General features: G+C 40.4%; 1 protein-coding gene across 2 annotated transcripts in view; it reads left to right on the top strand.

Annotated features, from left to right (window-relative positions):
* The window catches only part of LOC117272330 (retinal-specific phospholipid-transporting ATPase ABCA4-like), a 60377-nt gene extending 38013 nt beyond the window's left edge, over positions 1 to 22364 (top strand). For both annotated transcript variants that reach the window (XM_033651196.2, XM_033651195.2), the window contains 22 exons: positions 380 to 549; positions 906 to 1030; positions 1202 to 1300; positions 2690 to 2971; positions 3103 to 3135; positions 3226 to 3331; positions 3417 to 3491; positions 3785 to 3954; positions 6111 to 6288; positions 6481 to 6596; positions 6910 to 7057; positions 10344 to 10467; positions 12131 to 12260; positions 12448 to 12568; positions 13595 to 13657; positions 14021 to 14127; positions 15361 to 15502; positions 15757 to 15891; positions 16187 to 16290; positions 16521 to 16613; positions 18326 to 18575; positions 21538 to 22364. In XM_033651196.2, the coding sequence (XP_033507087.2) occupies positions 380 to 549; positions 906 to 1030; positions 1202 to 1300; positions 2690 to 2971; positions 3103 to 3135; positions 3226 to 3331; positions 3417 to 3491; positions 3785 to 3954; positions 6111 to 6288; positions 6481 to 6596; positions 6910 to 7057; positions 10344 to 10467; positions 12131 to 12260; positions 12448 to 12568; positions 13595 to 13657; positions 14021 to 14127; positions 15361 to 15502; positions 15757 to 15891; positions 16187 to 16290; positions 16521 to 16613; positions 18326 to 18575; positions 21538 to 21654 (2888 nt within the window). In that variant the 3' untranslated portion in view covers positions 21655 to 22364. The remainder of the gene's footprint in view (positions 1 to 379; positions 550 to 905; positions 1031 to 1201; positions 1301 to 2689; positions 2972 to 3102; positions 3136 to 3225; positions 3332 to 3416; positions 3492 to 3784; positions 3955 to 6110; positions 6289 to 6480; positions 6597 to 6909; positions 7058 to 10343; positions 10468 to 12130; positions 12261 to 12447; positions 12569 to 13594; positions 13658 to 14020; positions 14128 to 15360; positions 15503 to 15756; positions 15892 to 16186; positions 16291 to 16520; positions 16614 to 18325; positions 18576 to 21537) is intronic.
* Positions 22365 to 22952: the final 588 nt, after the last annotated feature.

Below are 22952 nucleotides of genomic sequence, written 5' to 3'. Positions count from 1 at the left end.
GCAGGTCTGCTTTTCTGTGACCAGTTTAATGGCATTAATAATAATAAACCTCACACATCTGGTCCTCCAAACAGTTTAAGTGATCCAGATCTGGAGCCTAGAGCAGATGTACAGTTAAAAACAAAGCATGTATTTTTAGTCTTTATTCATAAAGGTTTTTCTGCTTGCTTGCTCTTTTCTAGCACAGCACTGCTTTTAATTCGAATCCACAGATTTACTCACATTTATGATTTTTCAGCCACAAAGAAAAGAATCAGAGACTATAGATGTGTGTAGGTGCCATGCTTAGTGGAATATGCCTCTGCCTCCTCAGCAAATGCTTTGTCCTGTGTAGATGTTTTATGCATAGACTTACTGTATGTCCTCTTGTCGATCACAGAACATAATGGAATGCAGTCTAACGGCATTACCCATGGTGCATCGGACAGCAGTGCAGGAAAGGGCTCCAGGCAGGTGAAAGGGGCCACTCTGATCCTGAAGCAGTTCCATGCTCTGTTAGTGAAGAGGTTCCACCACGCCATAAGAAGCCAGAAAGACTTCCTGGCACAGGTACAGAGACACGGCGATGGCTGGATTGATGGATTAGTGCTGACATTGCATGTTGACAGTTGGGTTATGTGGTTCATGGACTGATTGCAGACTGAGAGTTGTGTATTATAACTACAGAGTCAACATATTAAAGTGTCAGAACATATAATCTGGAAGTCCAAGCAGGGCAAACCTTGGCAACTAAAAAGTATTGTTTTCCTAGTGCTTTTATTTTTATGAAATCTACTATTGAATCTAGTGGAAAACAAAATGTATAGGCAAATGTTCAAGTAAACCTGTGTGTATTTTTGGTAATGGCTTAAACTGTTTATAGATTGTTTACTTGCTGTTGTTCACTTGTATTTTGTGGCTTTCAGATCGTCCTTCCTGCCAGTTTTGTCCTAATAGCTCTGATCTTCACTATGATCGTCCCTCCGTTCGGAGAGTATCCCAGTCTGACTCTGACCCCCTGGATGTATGGACAACAGTTCACCTTCTTCAGGTCAGACATCATGACAAACACTGAAATGGCAGATTGCCAGAACCCCTGTTAATGGATTTTACTTTTATAAACGATCTCTCTATAGGCACGTCTATAACACACCAGCTTTAGATAAACCATCTGTTATTATTAACTTGATTTTATTCTTTACATTTTCTCGCCCCTGTTTAGTAACGAGCAACCGTTTGACCCCAAAATGAAACGTTTCACAGAGCGCTTACTGAACAGACCAGGCCTGGGAACACGCTGCATGGAAGGAGAACCGCTAGGGTGAGTATCAGGACTGTCAATGGGACAGGACCATTACACAGTACATGTCATTTACAGAACTGACTGACTGGTACAGAAGTCCTGCAACATGCAGTCAAACATTTGGAGAAGTAACAACACAGAATTCTTACCTGCTAACGTCTAAAAATGATACTGACATTTGGACCCCACTGTACTATAATCATTAAAGGGGAACTTCAGTATTCAGCCTAGACCCTATTTTCACATGTTTTTGTGTTAAAGTAAGTGACCAATGATAACAGCATTTTTCAAATTGGTCAGTTTTTAGAGAAACTGCTGCAGAGAGACAGGCAGCAATGTCATCCCTACAGGCTACTGTGCCAACACATTCTCACTCTGACCTTGTCACATATCAATGTTTGGTCATGGACCTTCCATGTCCAGATACGACATGAAAGATACCCTGGGTGCGTTGGTTGTTGATGTTCTGGGATGCTGTGTCAAGTTCTGCCTGCTACAGCATTGTCTTCTTTCAAAATAAACTTCTGTTTTCACAGGAAATTTACCATTTACATACAGTCTCTTTCACAATAAATGCACTACATCAGTACAACAATTGACTTTTTTTTCCTTAAACAACTAACGCATGTGGTTGGGTTTAGGCACCAAAAACACATGGTTGGGTTTAGGAAAAAATAAAAGGGTTTGGCTTTATAATCTTACAGGACGTGAATATAGCTCTCCCGGGTGAAAGTTGGTGTATGTTGAACCCATCCACCACACCTCCTACCTGCCCTACTCGGACTTTCACCGCCTTAACCTTTGTTATTGTCACGTCACGTTTCCCACTGAAGCCACAGATTGCTGTTAAACTATAACACCGGTCGGCCACATTTCATGCCAAAGTGAAAAGGTGGCTTTTTTCGTCAGTGTTTGATGCTGAACGTCACTACCCAAGTGCTGGATTTCGATGACTTTGAGACTGAGCTGAGCTGCACTTTCAATGTCTGTCCATTAAAAGTACTTCTTTTTGCCACTGACAGGCTCAGATTGTTTTAAGTGTCAGACAACATTACAGAAAAGACTCTACACAGAAATTTCCATGTTTTCCATACCTGTCAGTCATCTGTTTTTTAGACACTTCTAATAACAACCTGAAGCTGTAGGTAGCAAAAGCACTTTTAATGGATGTAAATTGAAGGCGCACAATTGCCCATAGTGTTTACATTGCAGCCTGTTTCCCTGCTGCATCTGAAGCGCACTCTCCATACCGGACCAATTTCCAAAACTGTTTTCTCCATTTGTCACTTAACATGCACAAAAACATGCTAAAATATGGTCCAGGTTGAAAAATACTGCAGTTTCCCTTTGAGGCATCACATAACAGATGACATACCTTTTAGCATTTCTCCACTTATCTCCCCACAGAATGCCCTGCAGTAACACCACAGCAGAGTGGGAGCTTCCTGACGTCTCTCCCGTGGCCAGCAACATCTTACAGAGTCCAGAGTGGAACCCGAGAAACCCGTCTCCTTCCTGCCAGTGCAGCACCAGTAAGAAGCTCACCATGATGCCCATCTGTCCCATTGGAGCGGGAGGCCTGCCCCCTCGCCAACGACTCGAGGCAACGGGAGACACAATGCTGGACCTGACAGACAGGAACATCTCTGACTACCTGGTTAAAACCTACCCCAGTCTCATCAGGACCAGGTAGGTTAAAATGTCGTCAGAACTCTGCAGGTGATGAAGCTGCAAACACATGCACAGATTTAAAATATGACCACTTTTTTAACTCATAAATTACCTCTCTGTTTAATTAAATTCTGTATTTCATTTCACAGTTTGAAGAGCAAATATTGGGTGAATGAGCAAAGGTAACAATTCGCACTTTATAATTGTCAGTCTCCATCTCCCTCTTGTTTAGTCGACATGGGATACTTAATGCAAATGTTCTCTGTCCTCAGATATGGAGGTCTGTCAGTCGGAGGACAGCTTCCCATCCTGGACGTTAACCCCAGAGACATCCAGAATGTTTTCCATCAGCTGGGACGCATGCTCAACATCACAGCGGTACTTACTCTTTTCTTTTTGTTTGTATGTATTTTTCATGGCAGTGTCCATAAAGTCAGTTTTTAATGAGCATTTTCTTTCACAGGGTTACTACTCTGGACTCGCACTGCGGGAGATTGGTCCTTTCTTACGATACATGGAAAGTGAATTCAATATAAAGGTACGTGTGGGAGGATACAGGGGCAGGATTTTCTTCAAAAAGCAAACCAGCAAGTGGAAGAAATTGGTCAACCTCTGGCGCTTTGCTTTTATATGACAAACTTCAGCTTATAAAAACACATCACAAGGACGACTGATCGGCTGTAAACACTTGCAAGGCTTTTAAAGCTTTGCAGTTAAAGTAAAGACGGTTTTATACAAGGACGGTCAGCTTGCAAGTCCCCACATTGAAGATGAGGACTGTAAATAGAAGGTTGTTAGATGTGTTTAGTTAACACTGCTCTCCTCCGTCAGGTATGGTATAATAACAAAGGCTGGCATGCCATGGTGGCCTTCATGAACGTGGCCAATAACGCTATCCTGCGGGCCTTCCTACCTCCATCTGCCAAACCTGTTGAGTTTGGCATGACCGCCATCAACCACCCTCTGAACCTCACCAAAGAGCAGCTTTCCGAAGTCACAGTGTGAGTGTTACTTTTATATCTATTCCTTATATTTTAATAGTGTATTTATTTATTTGTTGGCAGATTAAAGAAAACAACTGTTATAAAAAGATACACACATTGAGACATTCACATAAACACAAACACAATTTTATACATTTAAAGTAAACAAAAGCTTGTGCAGAAGAGGTAGAAAACTCAAGGCTTGATTAACAGAATTACATTAAAGGAGCTGTACGCAATAGTCAGAGCATATCAGTGGTTCAGAGTCAGATTCAGGTATCTGCACATGGCTCTCAACATGGAGGTGGCTGAGCTGGTGGCTAACATCTAACATTACTAACAATGCAAACAGCACTAACAACGGCAACAGTGCTGAGAGAGCTAATGGTGTTAACTTGGGGGAAACTGCAGAATAGGCACTATGTGGCAGGAATTATAGCCAGTGGGATACAGATGTGTACTAACATACATGCGTGGGCGGACCAGCTACCACAACACACAACAGAGAAGCTCTGATTACAGCACACACACACACAGAAGTTACATGACTTTATTCTCTGTTCAGGGCACCAGTACGCCAATATATCTTTACAGAGCAAATGTCATTGGCGGCGATATTAATGTTATGAATGTGGTATACCTTTCGCCAAAAATGAATTAAGGCATAAAAAAGTAGCCTGAGTGTCAGACTGAAGCTCCCAGAACCTTCAGTCTGACATGATTTACAAGGGGGAGGGAATTTGATTTTTCCCTAACCAATCAGTAGAGATCAACGACTCACCCAGAATCTAACGTCATTAGTATCCATGCCTCGGGGGTGCCGAAAACAAGCGAGCATTGCCCATTTAAAATGTCTCCGTCGTCATGCACGCCCAGCTGCATCGCCGTTAAATCCAGTTTAGCAGCTTCCTTAATTTGGTCCTCCATTAACGCGAGTAGTGGCGAAATACCTCGATAGCATCGTTAATGTGTTCTGTAGGATCTGTAGCGGTCGCCATTGTTGCTATCCTCACTAGTTACCCACTGGCGCGCAGCTTAACATCAGCGTGGCGCTGATTGGCTAATCGCTAGACCCGCCCCCACCCCCGGCGTTCATTGGTCCGTCCATTGTTTGGACGAGATAAATCCCAAATTCATTGCAGTATGCCAGACCAGAGATGCAAGCCTACTCAGTTGAGTGGGCGGGGTCTATGGTCTGGAACCAGGCTAATAAAAAAGGCTACTAGAAAATAAAGAAAAAAATACAAAGACAAGCAGTTGTCTCACAGTCAGCACTGTATACTCCAACAGGACACATTTTATACTCACTAGAGTCTAGTATATTGTTAATGTTGTCTGGGTTTTTCATTTTAACACCAGTTTCCCTTTGTTTGTTTTTTTAAATATACTGATATAGATAATTATAGATTATCATTACAAACAAGTTTACATGTCCTTATCTTTATACATATAATTTAATGTTTACACAATACTGTTTTAATCCTTAAAACCCTGACCCAAAAAATGATTATACGTTTGAAAAAAAAAGAGAAAATTAAAAACAAGAAAATTAGTTAAAAAAAGAGAGAGAGAGAGAGACAAAAAGAAAGTTAAAAACAAACAAGGAAATGACCTGCAAAGATTGATCAAAAATTCTAATAATTATGTAACATAATTTAAAAATGTACCAATAATAATTGAAAATATAATTTTCCCAACCTTTTTTCTTTTCCCCCTATTTTTAAAAATAATTTTCTAAATATTTTTTTCTACATTTTTAATCTATTTTTTCTTTAAATTTATTTATTTTGCAATTTTTGGGACACTTGTTACAGAGTTGTTCATTACCTTTTTTCCCAGTGTTTTTGGAAAAAATCGCACCAGTTTGCTCAGGGTTTTAAGGTACAAATACTTGCAAAAGGCGTCTGTAAGCAGCACAGGAAAAGTGATGTCGCTCCAAGTTTCAGAGGGTTATTTCCCTTTGGAAGAAAGTTGTACCTGATTAGTACATATGCAAATCACTGTCTCTCTTTATTTTCCTTAGTGAAGTGTTCTTTGGCTTTAGCTTTAACCATTTATATATGGATTAGTGTTTTTTCTGTAATGGCACCATCTCCTTTAAAATGCACATGCTATAGGCCTATAGTGAAATACATAATTTAATGTAGACCAACTTTATCTGCTTCTTCCTTCAGGTTAACCACCTCAGTTGACGCCGTAGTGGCGATCTGTGTTATTTTCGCCATGTCCTTCATCCCTGCCAGCTTTGTCCTCTACCTCATCCAGGAGCGTGTGACCAAGGCCAAGCACCTGCAGTTTGTCAGTGGGGTCAGCCCTTTGGTTTACTGGGTGGCCAACTTCTTCTGGGACATGGTAAGTCAAGCAGGGTTGGAGTCAATATAAAATTTTTAAGTTTATTTACATGTCATATTGGCTAAAATTAAACCCAAATTCAAACAGATAGATGTTGTGGATTGTTCCTTTAAGTGAATTTGTATCTCATAGTTACGTTTGCATAATAATAGATTCTCTTATTATAATGTGAATGTTTTATTTCTCCCTCAGGTTAACTACTCTATCAGCACTGCAATGGTGGTTGGCATTTTTATGGCTTTTGACAAGAAGTGTTACACATCACCATCCAACCTGCCGGCACTAATAGCTCTGCTCCTGCTGTATGGGTAAGACTTCACTTAGTTTCATTTGCTTCAGTTTTGCTTTTCACTTAAAGAATAAAAGCAATAAAACACAAAGAGGATATGAAAAGGAATTTGCGCAGGTGAGTTAGTGTTATAGCGTGAGAGCGCCCAGAGGGCCTTATTAGGATATCTCACCTCTAAACAAAAACACAAAGAGGAGCTGAATAACAACCCAACTCAACAACAGTGAAACCCACAGAGAGAGAACAAGATGCATAAATGACTTGAAAAGGAGGTGAAAAAACAACAGATCTGATGACTGGAAATGTTTTGGGAATTTTTCTTTGTCTTATAGGTGGTCAGTGACGCCCATGATGTACCCCATGTCCTACGTATTCAGCATCCCAAGCACTGCGTATGTGTCGCTGTCCTGCATCAACCTGTTCATAGGCATCAACACCAGTGCTGTCACCTTCATCCTGGAGCTGTTCAAAAACAACAGGGTAAGAGCATATAGTACAGTGGTTCCCAACTGGTGGGTCGTGGTCCAAAAGTGGGTCACGGTTCCATTCCATATGGACCACAAATGATGCGCGAATGTGTCAAGTTTGTAAAAAATCACACTTTAATGTTGAAGTACAGTGCATTTCCAGCACAAGCTTTTATTTTCAAGTCCCATTTCCTGCTGTAGAACAAGTAAATAACGGACAGTTACAAGACAGAGACAGCAAAATGGCTCAGCAACATGACCAAACGCAAGTATGACACTGAATATATTAAACTGTGTGGACCTTGAACTAATGAGTAAGGAGCAACCTGGACCCTGTGGCTGGACCAGTTGGGAACTACTGATATAGATTATAAATTAATGCAAGAAAAAAATTGCCTTTCATCTCACAGTTAAGACAGTTAGTTGTTCCAAAAGATGCATTTTTAAATTATTCATTAATGCTCACATTAAAGAGTAACTAAACCCTAAAACCATTTTTTTCAGCTGATAATCATTGTTTCTGGTTGTGTAGTAGTGTTACTGACTGATCCTGCTCAAAATCTTGACAGTTTAGTGCAAACTGTTGAAAATCTACATTTTATTTTAAAAATGTGGTATGGAGTGCCCTCTACAGCTTGAAACCTGGTTACTACATTTGAATTTACATTACATTACATTGGGGGCGAATGACTCTTTTTCGGGGCGAATGACGTCACTAACCGTCCACGCTAAACCCTGCCCTCCTCCCTTTACTCCTCCCCTTACTATAAAACCATTCTGTCCGCAGTTATCATCAAACTGATAGCGAGTAGGTTGGATCAGAGCAGAGAGAGTAGTAGAGCAGAGAGAATAGCTAGTAATTTGTCGAATTGTATTGTTAGCATAGTGTATTTTAGTGTAGGTATACAGTTAGTAGTGTGTTTATAGTATTTAGGTTAGTTTGTCAAGGAGAGGCACAGAGGCTTGGGAGTATATGTGCGGGGCGGGAGGCAGGGGTGGATGGATGGATGCGGTGGGCTGCTGTGCGGTGAGCCCAGGCTCCCAGAGAGGGAGAAATAGAACCAAGTAGGATAAAATAAGTCAAAGTGTGGAGAAGGGGACCGGCTGAGCTCCGGCCGCCTTCCCTTCTGCCCGTGTGACACAGTTAGGGGCAGTTTTCCAAGGCACCATCGGCACAATGAAAATAAGTCAAAGTGTGGAGGAGAGGGACCGGGTAAAGAGGCCGACCTCCGGGGAAGCCCTCTCCTCTCTCCCCGCAGCGAAGGACAATCTTCACTCCGCCCCCTTCCTCAGCGGCTCGCCTGTTAAGTCTTGTATTTGGATAATCCCACTTAAACTCAACAGTTGCAACTTCTTCATTAAAGGCAGATTACTTACATGTTACAGTTATGCTTCCTATTTTTTATATTACTTTTGGGTGTCTTATTTCCATTTTGATTTGTTTTGTTGTGATTGTCTGCAGTCTTGAAATGTTTTTGTTCCTGTTTAAACAACAAAAAGCATTTTGTAATTTCGTTAAATGTTATTTTACAACAACAACATATTATTATTATTATTATTATCATTACACAGTGCAGCAGTGTCATAGAGCTGCTGCAAGCTTACTGGTACACTGCTTCATCATGCTAAATGCATCGATTAATAAATGTACAAATGAAAGCAGCATTAAATTGTTGTTGGCCTCTTGGGGGAAGCAAAACAAGCAGTAAACACAAGATTGACATATTATCACCTCGTAAAGTTGATATAGCGCGTGTGTTAGCAAGATTATTTACATAGCCAGCAGACACAGTGCAAATTAGCATCCATTTGAAATCATGTTTGTGGCCAGCTGACAAATGCAAGTCTGAGATTCAGTCTTGTTTTAGCTGTGCTTTACTCTACCATAGACACAGGTGGATACGCTGCACATATAAAGTCCTGTAGATAAACTGAGGGGATAGAAACACTCAAAATGAATCATGATCATCTCTCAAGTGACATCTTCAAAGTGAATGTTGAGGCTATTCCCTCCGATTTTCCTTTGGGCTGTCTGTTATTGACATGATGACTAACTCCTTTGATGAAATGCAAAGTTAATAACAGCGACTTCACACAGAGGCTCAGGTGTAGGGGCCCCCTCAGCCCTTGGGCCCGGTAGGCCCACTGGGTAATACACCCATGACCATAGACTGCTCAACTCAAACACATCCTGAGGAAAATATTTAGCTCTTTAGTGGCTAAATGCTCCACTATGATGTACGAATAGAGCCTATCTGACAAGCTATACAGCAACTATACACACAAACAGACTAATAATGCGATGCAGCCGGGTAAGCAGAAGGGCTGAGGATGAGTCACAGAAGAGCAGAGCAGGGTAGCAGGGCTGAACATGTAACACAGCAATGACAACTGCCAACAGTCGATCTATGAAGTGTGCAAACACATCTGCTTACTGTGCGGCGTCTGAGTCTTTCAGACAAAAAATAAAAGAAGTAGGTGGCAACAGAATTAGGCGGGAAAAAGGCACAGATGTTGCTGTCAAGGTGACAGGTGACTTCCTGCTCTGTCAAAAAAATGGAGATGGTTCTTTTTGCCAGATGGTTGTCTCCACTGCACACCTGTACTCCTCTTCTCCAGTGAGTCATGAGAGCACCACTGAAGGTGGCACGACCCATATGTTTATTATGTTGATATTTCCAAAAGTCGAACCTCAGAGCTTCTTCTTCACCAACAATAAATCACAACTGTGGTTATTTGTGTTGGCATTTATAAACAATTCAGCGTCTTTTATGTTTCAGTGAATATTTGGAACTCTTGGTTTTGGTGCTGTATTGTCTATGTGTACAAAACAGAGTTAAATAGTGATTTCTGATCTAACAGAGGAATTATTTCAGTTAAAAGAAAGGTTTAAGTCAATCTTTGCTAACAGCCTGATCATGTATCAAATTGAAATAGCATATACCCCAGTTTTATATGACATTGATGAGCAGGAGGTGCAGCTGACATGATTTCAACCTGACTGGATGGCAGTTTTGTACTTTGCCACACCTCTGATGACCTGAGCTGAATTCCAAATCCAGGCAAATAAATGTTCTGCTTTGAGTGAAGTTCATGTTTTTTACATTGAATAATAAGTAAAAACTTTCAAATGTTGTATGAGAACACAATGCTGTGGAGAATACTGAGCTTCAGTCAGGTTTGATTTTGTTATATTACGACCAAGTTTAGCTGAATATTTGTGTATACTGCAGACTGTGGGATGTAGTGCTGAATCAGTCCAGTGTATTAAATGAGTGTGTGTTTGTGTGTGTTTCCAGCCTTTGCTGATGTTCAACGAGTGGCTAAAGAAAGGGTTGCTGGTGCTCCCTCACTTCTGCCTGGGGCGAGGACTGATAGACATGGCCATGAACCAGGCTGTTACTGATGTCTATGCCAGATTTGGTAAGTGCTACGTGAGCTTCACATTATTATTTCATGTTATGAAGTATAATTTCCATCACCAAAAATACTTCAAACAATATAATCAGAAATCAGCTTCAGAAAATCCTGCTGTTTAAAATGACACATGGACATGCATACATTTTCCTGTTAGAGGACACAGGTTTGCTGGAGCCTATCCCAGCTGACATTGGGTGAGAGGTACACTCTGGACAGGTTGCCAAACCATGGCAGGGCTGACACATAGAGACAAACAACCATTCATACTCACATTCACACCTACGGGCAATTTAGAGTCACCAATTAACCTGTATGTCTTTGGACTGTGGGAGGAAGCTGGAGTACCCTGAGAAAACCCACACTGACACAGGGAGAACATGCAAACTCCACACAAAGGGGCTCTCCCACCCTGGGTCCAAACCAGGAGCCCTCTTGCTGTGAGGCGACAATGCTAACCACTGCACCACCGTGCTGCCCCTAGAAATGGTTCACCAAATTTTCAAAATAGTACCTATGGTAATCAGGGTAGTTTGTATTCTTACTTTTCAATAATGCTCAGGTTAACATGTGGTTATGTTTAGGCACAAAAACCACTTCGTTATGGTTAAAAAAAGATCATGATTTGGCTAAAAATTCCTAGTTTTGGTGGCACAATCGCTGTTTTTGTTGTTTGTTGGAACAATGTGTGCTACTTGGCAGCCATCTCACCAAGGTGTCATGCCATCCACCATCTTATCCACCTCTCAATAGCCCCTTTTCCACCAACATTTCCAGGAACTTTTATTACCAGGAATTTATTTACCTGGGTAAAAGAATTCCTGGTAATCTTCTTCTTTTCCAGGCATTTTTGCCTTTAATGGACAGGACAGAGTGAAATGGGGTGAGAGAGAGAGCAGGGGGTGACATGCAGAAATGGTTGCAAGCCAGAGTCAAACCTGCGACCACTGCAGTGAGGCATCTCCTCTGTACATGGGGCGCCAGCACTATCCACTACGCTACCGACGTACCAGGTTTTGGTACCCATCCTTCATCAAAACCCAAACGAAGCGAAGCTTGTAGAAATGAAATAAAGTTTAAAGCGTACAGTGGCTGCCCATGCCAGGAAGTGCGGAACGCTGCAAGTGTGTGTTCCACCAATCAGCATTCTTCAGCACACAGCCCCGCCCCTCAAGAATTCTGGGTAATCTGAAAAGTCCTACCCCCCCAACTAGGTACTTATTTCAGGGAAAGTTTGGGGTTGAGGGGAAGTTTTTTCCCCGGCTTTTCAAAATCTCGGGTAAATCATAAAAGTTCCTGCACTGGAAAAGGGGCTAATGCTCAAAGTCAGCTCATATATATACATTTAATCAGAACTATGTTACTTTAGAAACATTGTCGTGATACAGATGAAACACACAAATGCAACTGGTTTGCAGAGACATACTTCTCCTGACATCTGGGCTGGGTAGATCAGGTGGTGACCAACCACTCCTTAGTCAGATGTCAGATTTGTGAGTGACAAAAAACTCTGCATCAAAACTTTCTTGCGAACTCCCACAGTAGAAGACAGGTCAGTTATCGCTGCCCTGGCTGTCTGGAAAATGATGTTTGTACACCTTGAAACGTATAAAAAGTTCTGACTTTGTACCGAGCAAAGATTTCATTTTCAGTATATGTCTGCTTTCAGGTGAAGAGTACACACAGGACCCTTTCCGCTGGGACTTTGTGGGGAAAAATATCGCTTTCATGGCAGTAGAAGGCTTTGTCTACTTTATTCTCAATCTTCTGATCCAGTACCGCTTCTTCTTAGACCACTGGTAGGTTACCGTCTAAACACAGACCATACAAGTTTACATACACAGCATCTCAACCATTATACCGGCGCCTTGACCTTCTCATACAAATGTATCCAAGTCTCTCACAGAGTCCCTCGTGCCCACCTGTGAACAGATAAAAGTGTTGCACCAGATGCTTCTCCACAGATGATTTTCTCGCACCCTTCAGGTTATCAGACTACAAGCAGACTTCATTACAAGATGAGGACGACGATGTGGCAGCAGAGAGGCAGAGAATTTATGACGGAGGGAGCAAGACAGACATCCTGCAGATCAGAGACCTTTCTAAGGTGAAAATCAATTCAAGTTCGGCTTTGTTTCCATTCATTCTTTCTTCTATAGTCATGTAAGTGTAAGGTTGAATGAAATGTGGAAGAAGAAGGAATACATTTAGTGCTCATGGGCATATTTACAAAACCTCAGTGGGATAGGTGCTGGATACAAAACACTGAGTATCTGCACATCAAAACTACAGCTGCCTTTCATTTTTAGCAACATTTCAACCATGTACATGTCTTAAAGAAATTAAAAAAAGGCAAACATAGACACAACAGTACACATAACAACTATGCAAACAACATTATTATTTTTATTCGTTTATTTTTGCCTTTTTTACTAGACAGGTGAGGTAATAGTACAGAAATGGAGGGGAGAAACAGAGAGGGAATATGACATGCAACAAAGGCCCCCTGGCTGGACTCAAATCCCGGCTGTATCCACTCGGCTACCAAGGCGCTCCTTATGAAAAGTTACTTATGAAAAATATAGACTGTAGCATTATGTCTGAAATAAGGGCTCAGAAACCAGGGAGGGTTATGCATTTTTTATATCTGTTCAAGTGAGAGTAGTCCATATTTGATGGAAGTGGAGGGGAAGGTGTTTCAACTTTTTCAATGCCAGAATCATATTTTATATCAATTGTTCTGGGGCAAGAATATAGTGGTCCATCAGCACCAATAACGGATCTTTATTCAAAAGCAAAAAGTGGCTATTTGATATCTTTGCCGTAATTTATTTTTAGATATTGGGTGGAATATATTGCAGTTCTTTTCGAAGTCAGAAAGAGGGGAAAAAAATCAATAAAATTACAAAATGAAATATTAGATTTAACCCCCTTCCCACCAAAGTAATTTTCAAACATTAATTCATTCCAAATGAAACAAATTTGTTATGGAGACCAAATAATTACATGCCGAGGACAAGATATGTATGCAGATTAAAATGCTGCTCAAAAAAAGCATATCGTTTATTTTGTTGCATTTACCTCAAAATTCTTGTGGAGTTGTCGTCATTGTTTCCCTGCCTTCTCTGCACAGACGTATGTGGGCAGGAAGAGGGCAGCTGTGGACCGGATTTGTGTGGGTGTCTCTGCAGGAGAGGTAAAGTCACTGAGTTCATTTGTATTGAGAGTTGCCATCGTTACAACTGTTTCATTTATATTAGTAAACTTCAAGTAAACCTAAATACTGATTAAGCTGCCACTCAGTGATTCAGATTATATGCAGCAGCTGTTATGTCCATAAGCAGTCACCATAGTGAAGTCTATTTACTGTGTATGTGGTCCTATTCTTCTGGATGTTGCATGTAAAAGGACATTTCTAGTCATTATATGAAAGAGAATATGAGAGTTACAAAAGGACATCAATAGTCTTTAACAGTGAGTGCCTTTTAGCGCTTTATTGTCAGTATTTCAGCCGAATGTGTCCTCGCATCAGGAGCCTGATTGTCTTTCGTCCTCTTAGTGCTTTGGTCTTTTGGGAGTTAATGGAGCCGGAAAGACGACGACCTTCAAAATGCTGACTGGTGACACTGATGTCAGCTCCGGGGAGGCTACTGTGGCCGGTTACAGGTACATAAAGATCAGTCAAAAATGTCCCCGGTCGATATATCACAAACTGTGTTCACAAAACTTTCAGCTTTCAGTTTATCCTGCATGCAGTTTCAGATGGTAAACGACCAGAAACAGCCCAATGAGTTGGAAAGTTTAAACACGGGAAGGTCAATGTGACATAATTCTGTTTGATGACACTATCTGACTATAAAACCAACCCGTGTGGTACTCTAAACAGGAAAAAAAAGCTGGAACTAGGGCTTGATCGACCGATAGTTTTTGAAGTCACAAATCAATTTTTGTAGTGCAGCGACTGCATAGTGATTCTGGTGCTAATATTCTATTTGTCAGTCCAATTTTCCTGCCAACTTGTTGAACATACCTCTCAGAATTCTTATGAGGGTGAATAAGCCCCTCAAACTGCATTTGCAACATCACTGATCACTAAAACATCATTAAAGACCCAGAGCCTAAAAAGGTGTATCAAAAGTATCAAAAGTATCAAGTATTTCACAAGAAATTAATTCCACAGATTTATCTATGTTTACTCCAGGTTGAAAATCACAATTAAATAGCAGTAATTTATTACAAATTATTTTTGCACTTTTTTAGATATTTTTTTTCAGAGGAATCTGCTTGAACTCACATCTGGATGACATGTATTCCAGGTTGGAAATCACAATTAAATAGCAGTAATTTTTAATAATAATAATGAGAAAAAAAATAATTAACCACTCAATGAATAAATTCAATTGACAAGTAAATCAATTTTGTTTTGCACTTTTTCTAAGTGATTTTTTCAGAGGCATCATCTCCCACTCACATCTGGATGACATGTTCTCCAGGTTGGAAATCATGATTAAATAGCAGTAATTTTATGACAAAAAAAAAATCTAACCATGAATTCAATTGACAAGCAAATCAAATTAATTTTTTGCAGTGTTTTTAATAATTTTTTTTTATAGGAATCAGCTTCCACTCACTTCTGGATGACATGTTCTCCAGGCTGGGAAGCACGATTTGATAGCAGAAATTTATTACAAAAAAAAATAAAAATTTAACTATTAAATGAATGAATTCAATTGACAAGCAAATCAAATTATTTTTTGCACTTTTTTTAGATATTTTTTTCAGAGGAATCAGCTTCCACTCACATCTGGATGACATGTTTTCAAATCAGTCTGCAGTTTTTCATGTTGTTCGCTCTACTGGCTCACTGCATCAAGCAGCACCTTGTGTCTTGTTTTGTAGCATCCTGACAGAGATCCTGGACGTGCACCAGAACATGGGCTACTGTCCTCAGTTTGACGCCATCGATGAGCTCCTAACCGGCAGGGAGCATCTGTACCTCTACGCTCGTCTCAGAGGGGTACCTGAGTCGGAGATCCCCAGAGTGAGTTGGACTCCAGCTGCTTCACATTGTCAAATGTCTAAAGATGTTTCATTCTGCTTTCGAGAGCTTTACATCTGTCTGGTAAATTTCAGTTTGTTCACTGTTTACTTTTGCTCGCTAATGTTTGATTTGTCCTTTTAATTTCGCCGTAACATTGTTATGTAGGGTTCAGTTAACAGTAGGGGTTGCCTATTCTGAAAATGTAATGCGCATGGATGTGTCTACAAAATGCATATTTCTCCTTCACCCCATAGGTGGCCGAGTGGGGCATCCAGAAGCTGGGTCTGGCAGAGTACGCCGGCCGCTGTGCAGGGACCTACAGTGGAGGCAACAAGCGCAAACTCTCCACAGCTATCGCAATGATTGGCTGCCCGGCACTGGTGCTGCTGGTGAGTTAGCCAATGACTGGGAGCTCATGAGCCCATTGTTTGGGTTTTTGGGCTTTGTACAGGGATTTATCAATGAAATGGTCACTGGATCCAGATGGAAAGCCATATGGGTTCAGTCAAGCCTGGCCTCGAATGTTTTATACATTGGCAGGCAACTGCGCAGTTCAATTCAAACTGGCATAAATCTGAGATCTTTGCCATATGCTGATAGAGATAAGGATTTGGTCTCTGTTCATATGGAATTATGTGCTCAGAGAGTCAAGTTGTTTGTTTGTCTGTGGCTGTGTGTGTTTAGGACGAGCCCACAACAGGGATGGACCCGCACTCTCGACGCTTCCTGTGGAATGCCATTATGAGTGTCATCCAGGACGGCAGGGCCGTGGTGCTAACATCACACAGGTTCAACATCTAATAATGAAATTAATCCGCTGCACACACACCTGCTGCTGCAGCTGACCAAACACACTTAACTCTCCTGCCAACAACTGTTGATGAAATCATGACTAGAATTGAGCAGATTAGCATTTGCTGGATTTTACCACAGAGATCTGTGAAATTATGATTCATTTCTTATAGCCATGAAATAACAGCACTAAAAATAAAGATGGATTATGGTTATTTCCCAACAGTATGGAGGAGTGTGAGGCCCTCTGCACTCGACTAGCCATCATGGTCAATGGGACCTTCAAGTGTCTGGGTACCATCCAGCATCTCAAATACAAGTAAGAGGTTTTCCGTATTTTAGCAGGCTTATAGGGTGTGGGAGGTTTTTAAATACAATGATTCCAAGCCTTTAAAACATGATAGATAAAGGCTTCTCTGCATCGTGAGACAGAAAATTTATAAGCATCAAAATGTATGTACCAGGAAAAATGTGTGGGTGTTTTGTGGGTAGCCTTAAAGGGACAGTTCACCCCCAAATCAAAGATACATATTTTTCCTCTTATCTGTAGTGCTATTTAAAAGTCTAGATTTTTTTGGTTTGAGTTGCCAAGTGTTAGAGATATCGGCTGTAGAGATGTCTGCCTTCTCTCCAATATAATGGAACTAGATGGCACTCAGCTTGTGGTGCTCAAAATGCCAAAAAAAATACATTTTAAAAACTCAACAGCAATGTCTCTTTCCAGAAATTATGACCCGGTTACTCAAGATAATCCACAGACCTTGTTGTGAGTAGTTTTATGTTGGAACTGTTTTCTTTCTACCAAACTACACCCTCCGACTGTATCACCACTGAGCTAACTAACGTTACAGCTCAATTAGGAAGACGCCATTAATGTTTACATCCCTCAAGCACAAGCCTCTTGTTCATGAGTAGATGCACGCTTCCTTCTGTGCAGTGATACAGTTTGTGGGTGTACACTCGGCAACTCCCAACAAGATAATCTAGACTGGTGAATAGCACTATAAGTGGAAAAATATGTATTTCTGACATTAGGGTGAACTGTTCCTTTCATAAATAAAGAAAGATAGAATCAGGGTGCTGTCACACCTACCCTATTTGGTTCAGTTCAATTGAACTCAAGTTTGTTTCCCCCGGTAAGTTTGGGCAGGTGTGAACACAGCAATCGCACTCGGGTGCGCACCAAAGCAACCAGACTGAGACCTTTTTGAAAAGGTGGTCTTGGTCCAGTTACAAACGAACTCTGGTGCGGTTCATTTCTGGTGAGAACGTATTCCGACATTGATCTGAACCAGCTGTAGTCACATGACACATTGTTTGGGTTAAACATGAGCATGTTACAGTCCTGGAGGATTATTAATGTGCACCTCCTCCTGTACTGCCTTAATATGCACATTCAGCATATCCAGTGCATCAAAACATTGCTTTCTAGTTGGAGCCACGCCTTGTTTTCAAACTGTATGGTTTGCCTAAAATGAACAATGACAGCAGTATAGTCCACGATGAACAGCGCTAAAATCAACCCCTGTAGATGTCCCTCCATTGTGACATTAAAGTGTCACATTTATCTTGTGTACTCCTCTCCAACGTTTTGTTTACTTCCTGGATTTTTCCCACATGGAAATTCTGACCAATCAAGAGCAGCTTTCTCGTGTAAGACATTTGATCTGGTCCTCTTGTAAATGCTGCCGTGAGAACACGAACCAACTCTAGGCAATTATGCAACTTTGTAACAAATTTAGTCCCTGATTCAGACTAAAGCATGCGAATCCAAGGTCTGAAAGCAGCCTCAGACTTTAAAAATATTAATAATATGAAGTTGTACAACAAATGTGGGGAATAAAAACACAAAGCACAAGTTATGGATATTGATATAAAGCATTATAGAGATAGAATAACCAACAATCACATTCAACACAAAGATAAAAACAGAGAACTCAAGTAGATGTTACCTCAGTCAGTATAAGGTATAAATTATTGAAATGTATCCTGACAAATGTTTAACATTTATACACTGTGCCCTTGATCCAGATTTGGTGAAGGCTACATAGTGACCATGAAAATCAAGGCAGCTAAAGCGGGCTTGTCCCCAGATCTTGAGCCTGTCGTGAGCTTCATAGAGAGCAGCTTCCCTGGCTGCGTTCAGAGGGAGAAGCACTACAACACGCTGCAGTACGAGATCGCCTCCTCCTCCCTGGCCAGGATATTTCAGCTGGTGGTGGCAAATAAAGAAAGGCTCAGCATTGAAGACTACTCTGTTTCCCAGACAACACTGGACCAGGTACGTATAATCAAAGACAGTGAGAGTCTAAACCTCTCATGAATTTAACACATGGGAGGGAATTTATTCTGAGGACATCAGTGAATCACATCACTTAGTAAAGTATTACTATATAAAAGGATTTTCAGAACTTAAAAGTAGAATTCAATCTTATATAATATGATTGGATTTTAATATTTATTCATGATTGAATAGTCAATTTAATTGCATAGAGCAATTTTATTGTCTGTTAAGCATTACCACAAACAGTCATGCCAACTTGGACTCCACCAGAATAAGACATCAAAACACACATTCCTTCTTCATTTACACATATAAACAAAACTTTGCAACATTTTTCAACAACTTTTTCAACATTTTCAACTCATACAGCTCAGGTACATATAAAAAATATATATAAATATACAATGATAAGTCATTACTTTTGAAACAGTTAAAAACCAAAGTAGATTTATGCTGACTGGGAAGGTGTGGGCTGAAGCCTTGGCTTATTGCACCTACCCTTTTTACATGAATTCGTTTGTACAGTTCACTTCAGATTTATAAACTGGACATGAAAGGTAGAAACAAAACAAAATACATTTACATTATTCATACTCAGAAGTCCTGAACAAAAATTCACGTGCAGACTAGTGTTCATGCTTCAGTTTTATATTTGTTAATCATCTTATTTTGAAATAAATACCTATATATTTAATTGATTTAAAGTGCTGTATGTAACTGTAGAAAGACATTTAATTGCTGAGTCTCATTCTTTCATCATCAACAGCCAGGGGTCAGTATTGGGACCAAAATTGTTTCTATTATATATTAAAGACTTATGCAGAGTTACAAAAACATTAAAATTGTTAAAGAAATAAAAACAATTTTATACTCCGGATAGGATTTACAGCTGCTTCTCACTGATATCACAGCAGAAATTGATAAACTGTAAAGACAGTTTGACGACAACAAACCGTCGTTAAAGTTGACAAAGACCAAAATGATGTTGCTTGGAAATTGAGAAACTGGTATGCGATTGCAAATTAAGATAGATAATGTTTATATGGAAAAAGTGCGGGGAAACAAATTTCTGGGAATGATACTGGATCACAAAATAAGCTGAAAACCTCAAATAAGTTACATTCAGTCAAAGCTAGCGAGGAGCGTTGCAGTTATGGGAAAATTAAGACTCATACTGGAGCATAAATGACTACATATGATCTACTGCTCACTTACTGTACCACATCTTAATTACTGTGTGGAGGTCTGGGGTAACACCTATAAAAGCAATTTATATACATTACACATATTAACAAAAAAGCCATTAGGATTGTACATAATGTTAGATATAGGGAGCACACCAACACGCTGTTTTTAAAGTCACATGCATTGAAATTCAGGGACTTGGTAAAATTTATAACAGCACAAATAATGTAGAAAGCAAGGGAGGGGGACATAATTTAAGAGGGCAATTGTGTTTGTGTGTGTTTCAGTGTGTGGGGTGGATTTATGGGATGGTTTAGATCAGGAGTTAAGGAGAAGCACAACTATAGAGTGCTTTAAAAAGATGTACAGACACAGTATATTTAAGAGGCATGCAGACGAAGAGGGGTGATACTGATGGGTTGGTTTACTCATTTATCTGGGCTTGGTTGAGATGGGATTTGTATATTTAATATCTAAGACTGCTGTTTATTTACATTGAGCACAGCGTTAGTTCAGGCAGGACACGATGTCAAGCTCAGCTCACATCCCAGCTACATCAGCTGATCTCAAACAGCCAATCAACTGATGGAGCAGCTGATTGATGGAAGGGAGTCACCTGATATATCACATGATTCCTTTTTATGCAACCAATTGGGAGATCTCATTCAGGGCGCCCTATTTGAACTGCTCTGGTCTGCCTACTGTTGCTGCTTCCTCTGCAAGCTGCTTTGCAACCCGCCTCCACCCCAGCTCCTCCTTTTCATGTTGTGTCTTACTTATCAATGTCATTTCTGCTCTGTTTTGTCCCGGGGGTCCTGTTTTTTTTGCTGCTGCTCTCCCTGCCTTAGGCTTTCCATAGAAGGGGCAGGGAGGTTTGCCCTCTCTGCCTCAGGCTTTCCTCATTTGCACATGGAAGGGCAGAGAGGTTTGCTCTCTCCGCCTTAGGCTTTCCACGTAGGCGCATGGAAGAGGTTTTCTGTGTAGGCTCGAGGAAAGGCAGAGGGGCCCCAGAACAGAGCCATACCGCCAAATATAATATAGGAAATAGGAATAAAGTTTTCTTTGACTTAAGTGTTCCTGACTGAACTATATTAATGGTTTTAAATAAATTTGGGATAGTTGTTGAGGATTTCCTTTACAAATGAGACATGAATACTGAGTAGAGCGTAGGATAATACAAGTATACACCTCTTCCTATTCTTTTTTGAGCATGGCTGTTGATGGAGGTTTTTTTGCTCAAAATGAAGTCATTCATTCATCAAATACTGACGCTTTGGGTTGATGGTTTGGTCTGACATTCAACCCAAAGCATCAGAATCTGATGACTTGGGAATGAGACTCACCCATGAACTGTCTTTCTACAGAGTTACATACAGCGCATTTAAGTTTATTATACATTTGCATTTCTTTTTCAAAATTATTCCACCTATGAACTGTTTTGACTGTTAAATGTCTTCATTTTGCATTTGTTCTAGTCTTTGTTTTTGTAAGCATGCAAATTCCTCTTATTTTGTGCTGTATACATTAATTGTGCAGTTTTAAATTCCACAAAGTCTATAATATAATAACATTAGATTCATTATTTATTATATGTTTCTTCTCTTTAACACAGCTGTTTAATTTCTGCTTATAAGCTCAACATTTTTAATATACTGCAGCTAAATCTAGCGATTTCTGACTTGCAATCCTGAGCAGATACTTGGTGGTACTTCAGTGCCTTGGGGCAGTTGAAAAAGTTTTTATTTTGTACTGAATCAGTTTTTCTGTGGCACAGGTGTTTGTCAACTTTGCCAAGCAACAGACAGGAGAGGACGAGGAAGTTACGTTTCACAGACGAACAGCAGGTGGAAGAAAAGACATCAAGATCTCGCCAGCGCAGAGGAAGACATGAAAACTTGGCCTGTGAATGTACAGAAACAAAGATGTAAAGATGTCCCTCTGCAGGGCGGTGATGTAACTTTCCACACTCTACAAGTCAAAAGCCACTTTTATTTCTTTACTAGCCAAATTGCTTTTTAGCGTAGAGACGAGCGCGGCCAGTTAACCTGCCAAAGTGAGTGGTAGAAGAGTTTATTTTTCTAGCAGATAACCTTCATGATATCATCAAAAACCAAGAATGTCTGACACATTCTTCATCTAAAATGTGAGAAAAGAGAGACTGGCTTGTATACATTTGTACATAATCCACTTGTGATGAATACTTAAGCACCTTAGAAGCAGTATTTTTTTTAATGTTTACATTAACGCACACACCTCAATTTCATGTGACGTGTTGACAAATGTCATTTAATGTTGGCTGTTTATGTTTTCCAAAACATATTTACTATTGCTTCCTTTCTTTGCAGTCATACACTGTTTTCTTTGCTGTGTTTCATACATCGCCATGTTACGTCATTCTCCAGTGTCAGAACAAAATATTCCTCTTTAAGTATTGAATGAGAGAAAAAAAAAGTAATAGGATAAATATAGCTGTAGATAAAGAGGAAATATTTTGTGTCTGACCAAACAAGATTTGAACATGCTTTATACTTTATGCTCTCGACAAACTGATTTGTACTGCATCATCATCAGTCCCAAATAAAACAGTCCGAAGTTTCATAATGTTTTTGTGGAGTGCAGTTTTTCCTAAAATATATTTCTCAAACACTTCAGCCCTTCCTTGCTCTTTTCTGCCGGACAGTGCTGTGGGTTATTTAGTGAGCAGAAAAGTTGAAAGGCGTTTTACTCCTCTGACCTGCAATAACTCCTCTGACCTACGCTGAAAAGCGAAGAAAGCTGCTGCTGGTCAGTGGAGTGGCTGAGAGATAGCTTTGTATCGAGGCCAAGGCGACACTGTGCTGAGTGGCTTGTCACAACCTGGATTTATCTGACACACGGCCCAATTACTGTTCCACTGCCGCAAGTGATGGTGTCATTGCCTCCGGCCGCCCACCAGCCTGAATTTCATTGGCTAGCTCAAAGAAACACAGGGATGATGGCACAGTGCAATTCAGGGCTGCTAATGAATCCTCTTGTGTGGATCTCATGCTCCTCTCCTGCCCGTACGGTCATCTGGATAAGGCTGATGAGCATGAATAGTGGCCCTGTGGGAGAGCGAATGAGTCACACTGGAACAGGCTGTGAGATGTGACTGTACTGTTTACTGCTGAACACTGAAAAGGGCTAACTTAGAGCACAAAGTGTTATCCA

Source organism: Epinephelus lanceolatus, chromosome 12 (assembly GCF_041903045.1).
Source record: "Epinephelus lanceolatus isolate andai-2023 chromosome 12, ASM4190304v1, whole genome shotgun sequence".
In the NCBI taxonomy this organism is placed as follows: domain Eukaryota; kingdom Metazoa; phylum Chordata; class Actinopteri; order Perciformes; family Serranidae; genus Epinephelus; species Epinephelus lanceolatus.
The sequence above is the reverse complement of the archived record's forward strand: the minus strand, read 5'-3'. Positions and strand labels throughout refer to the sequence as shown.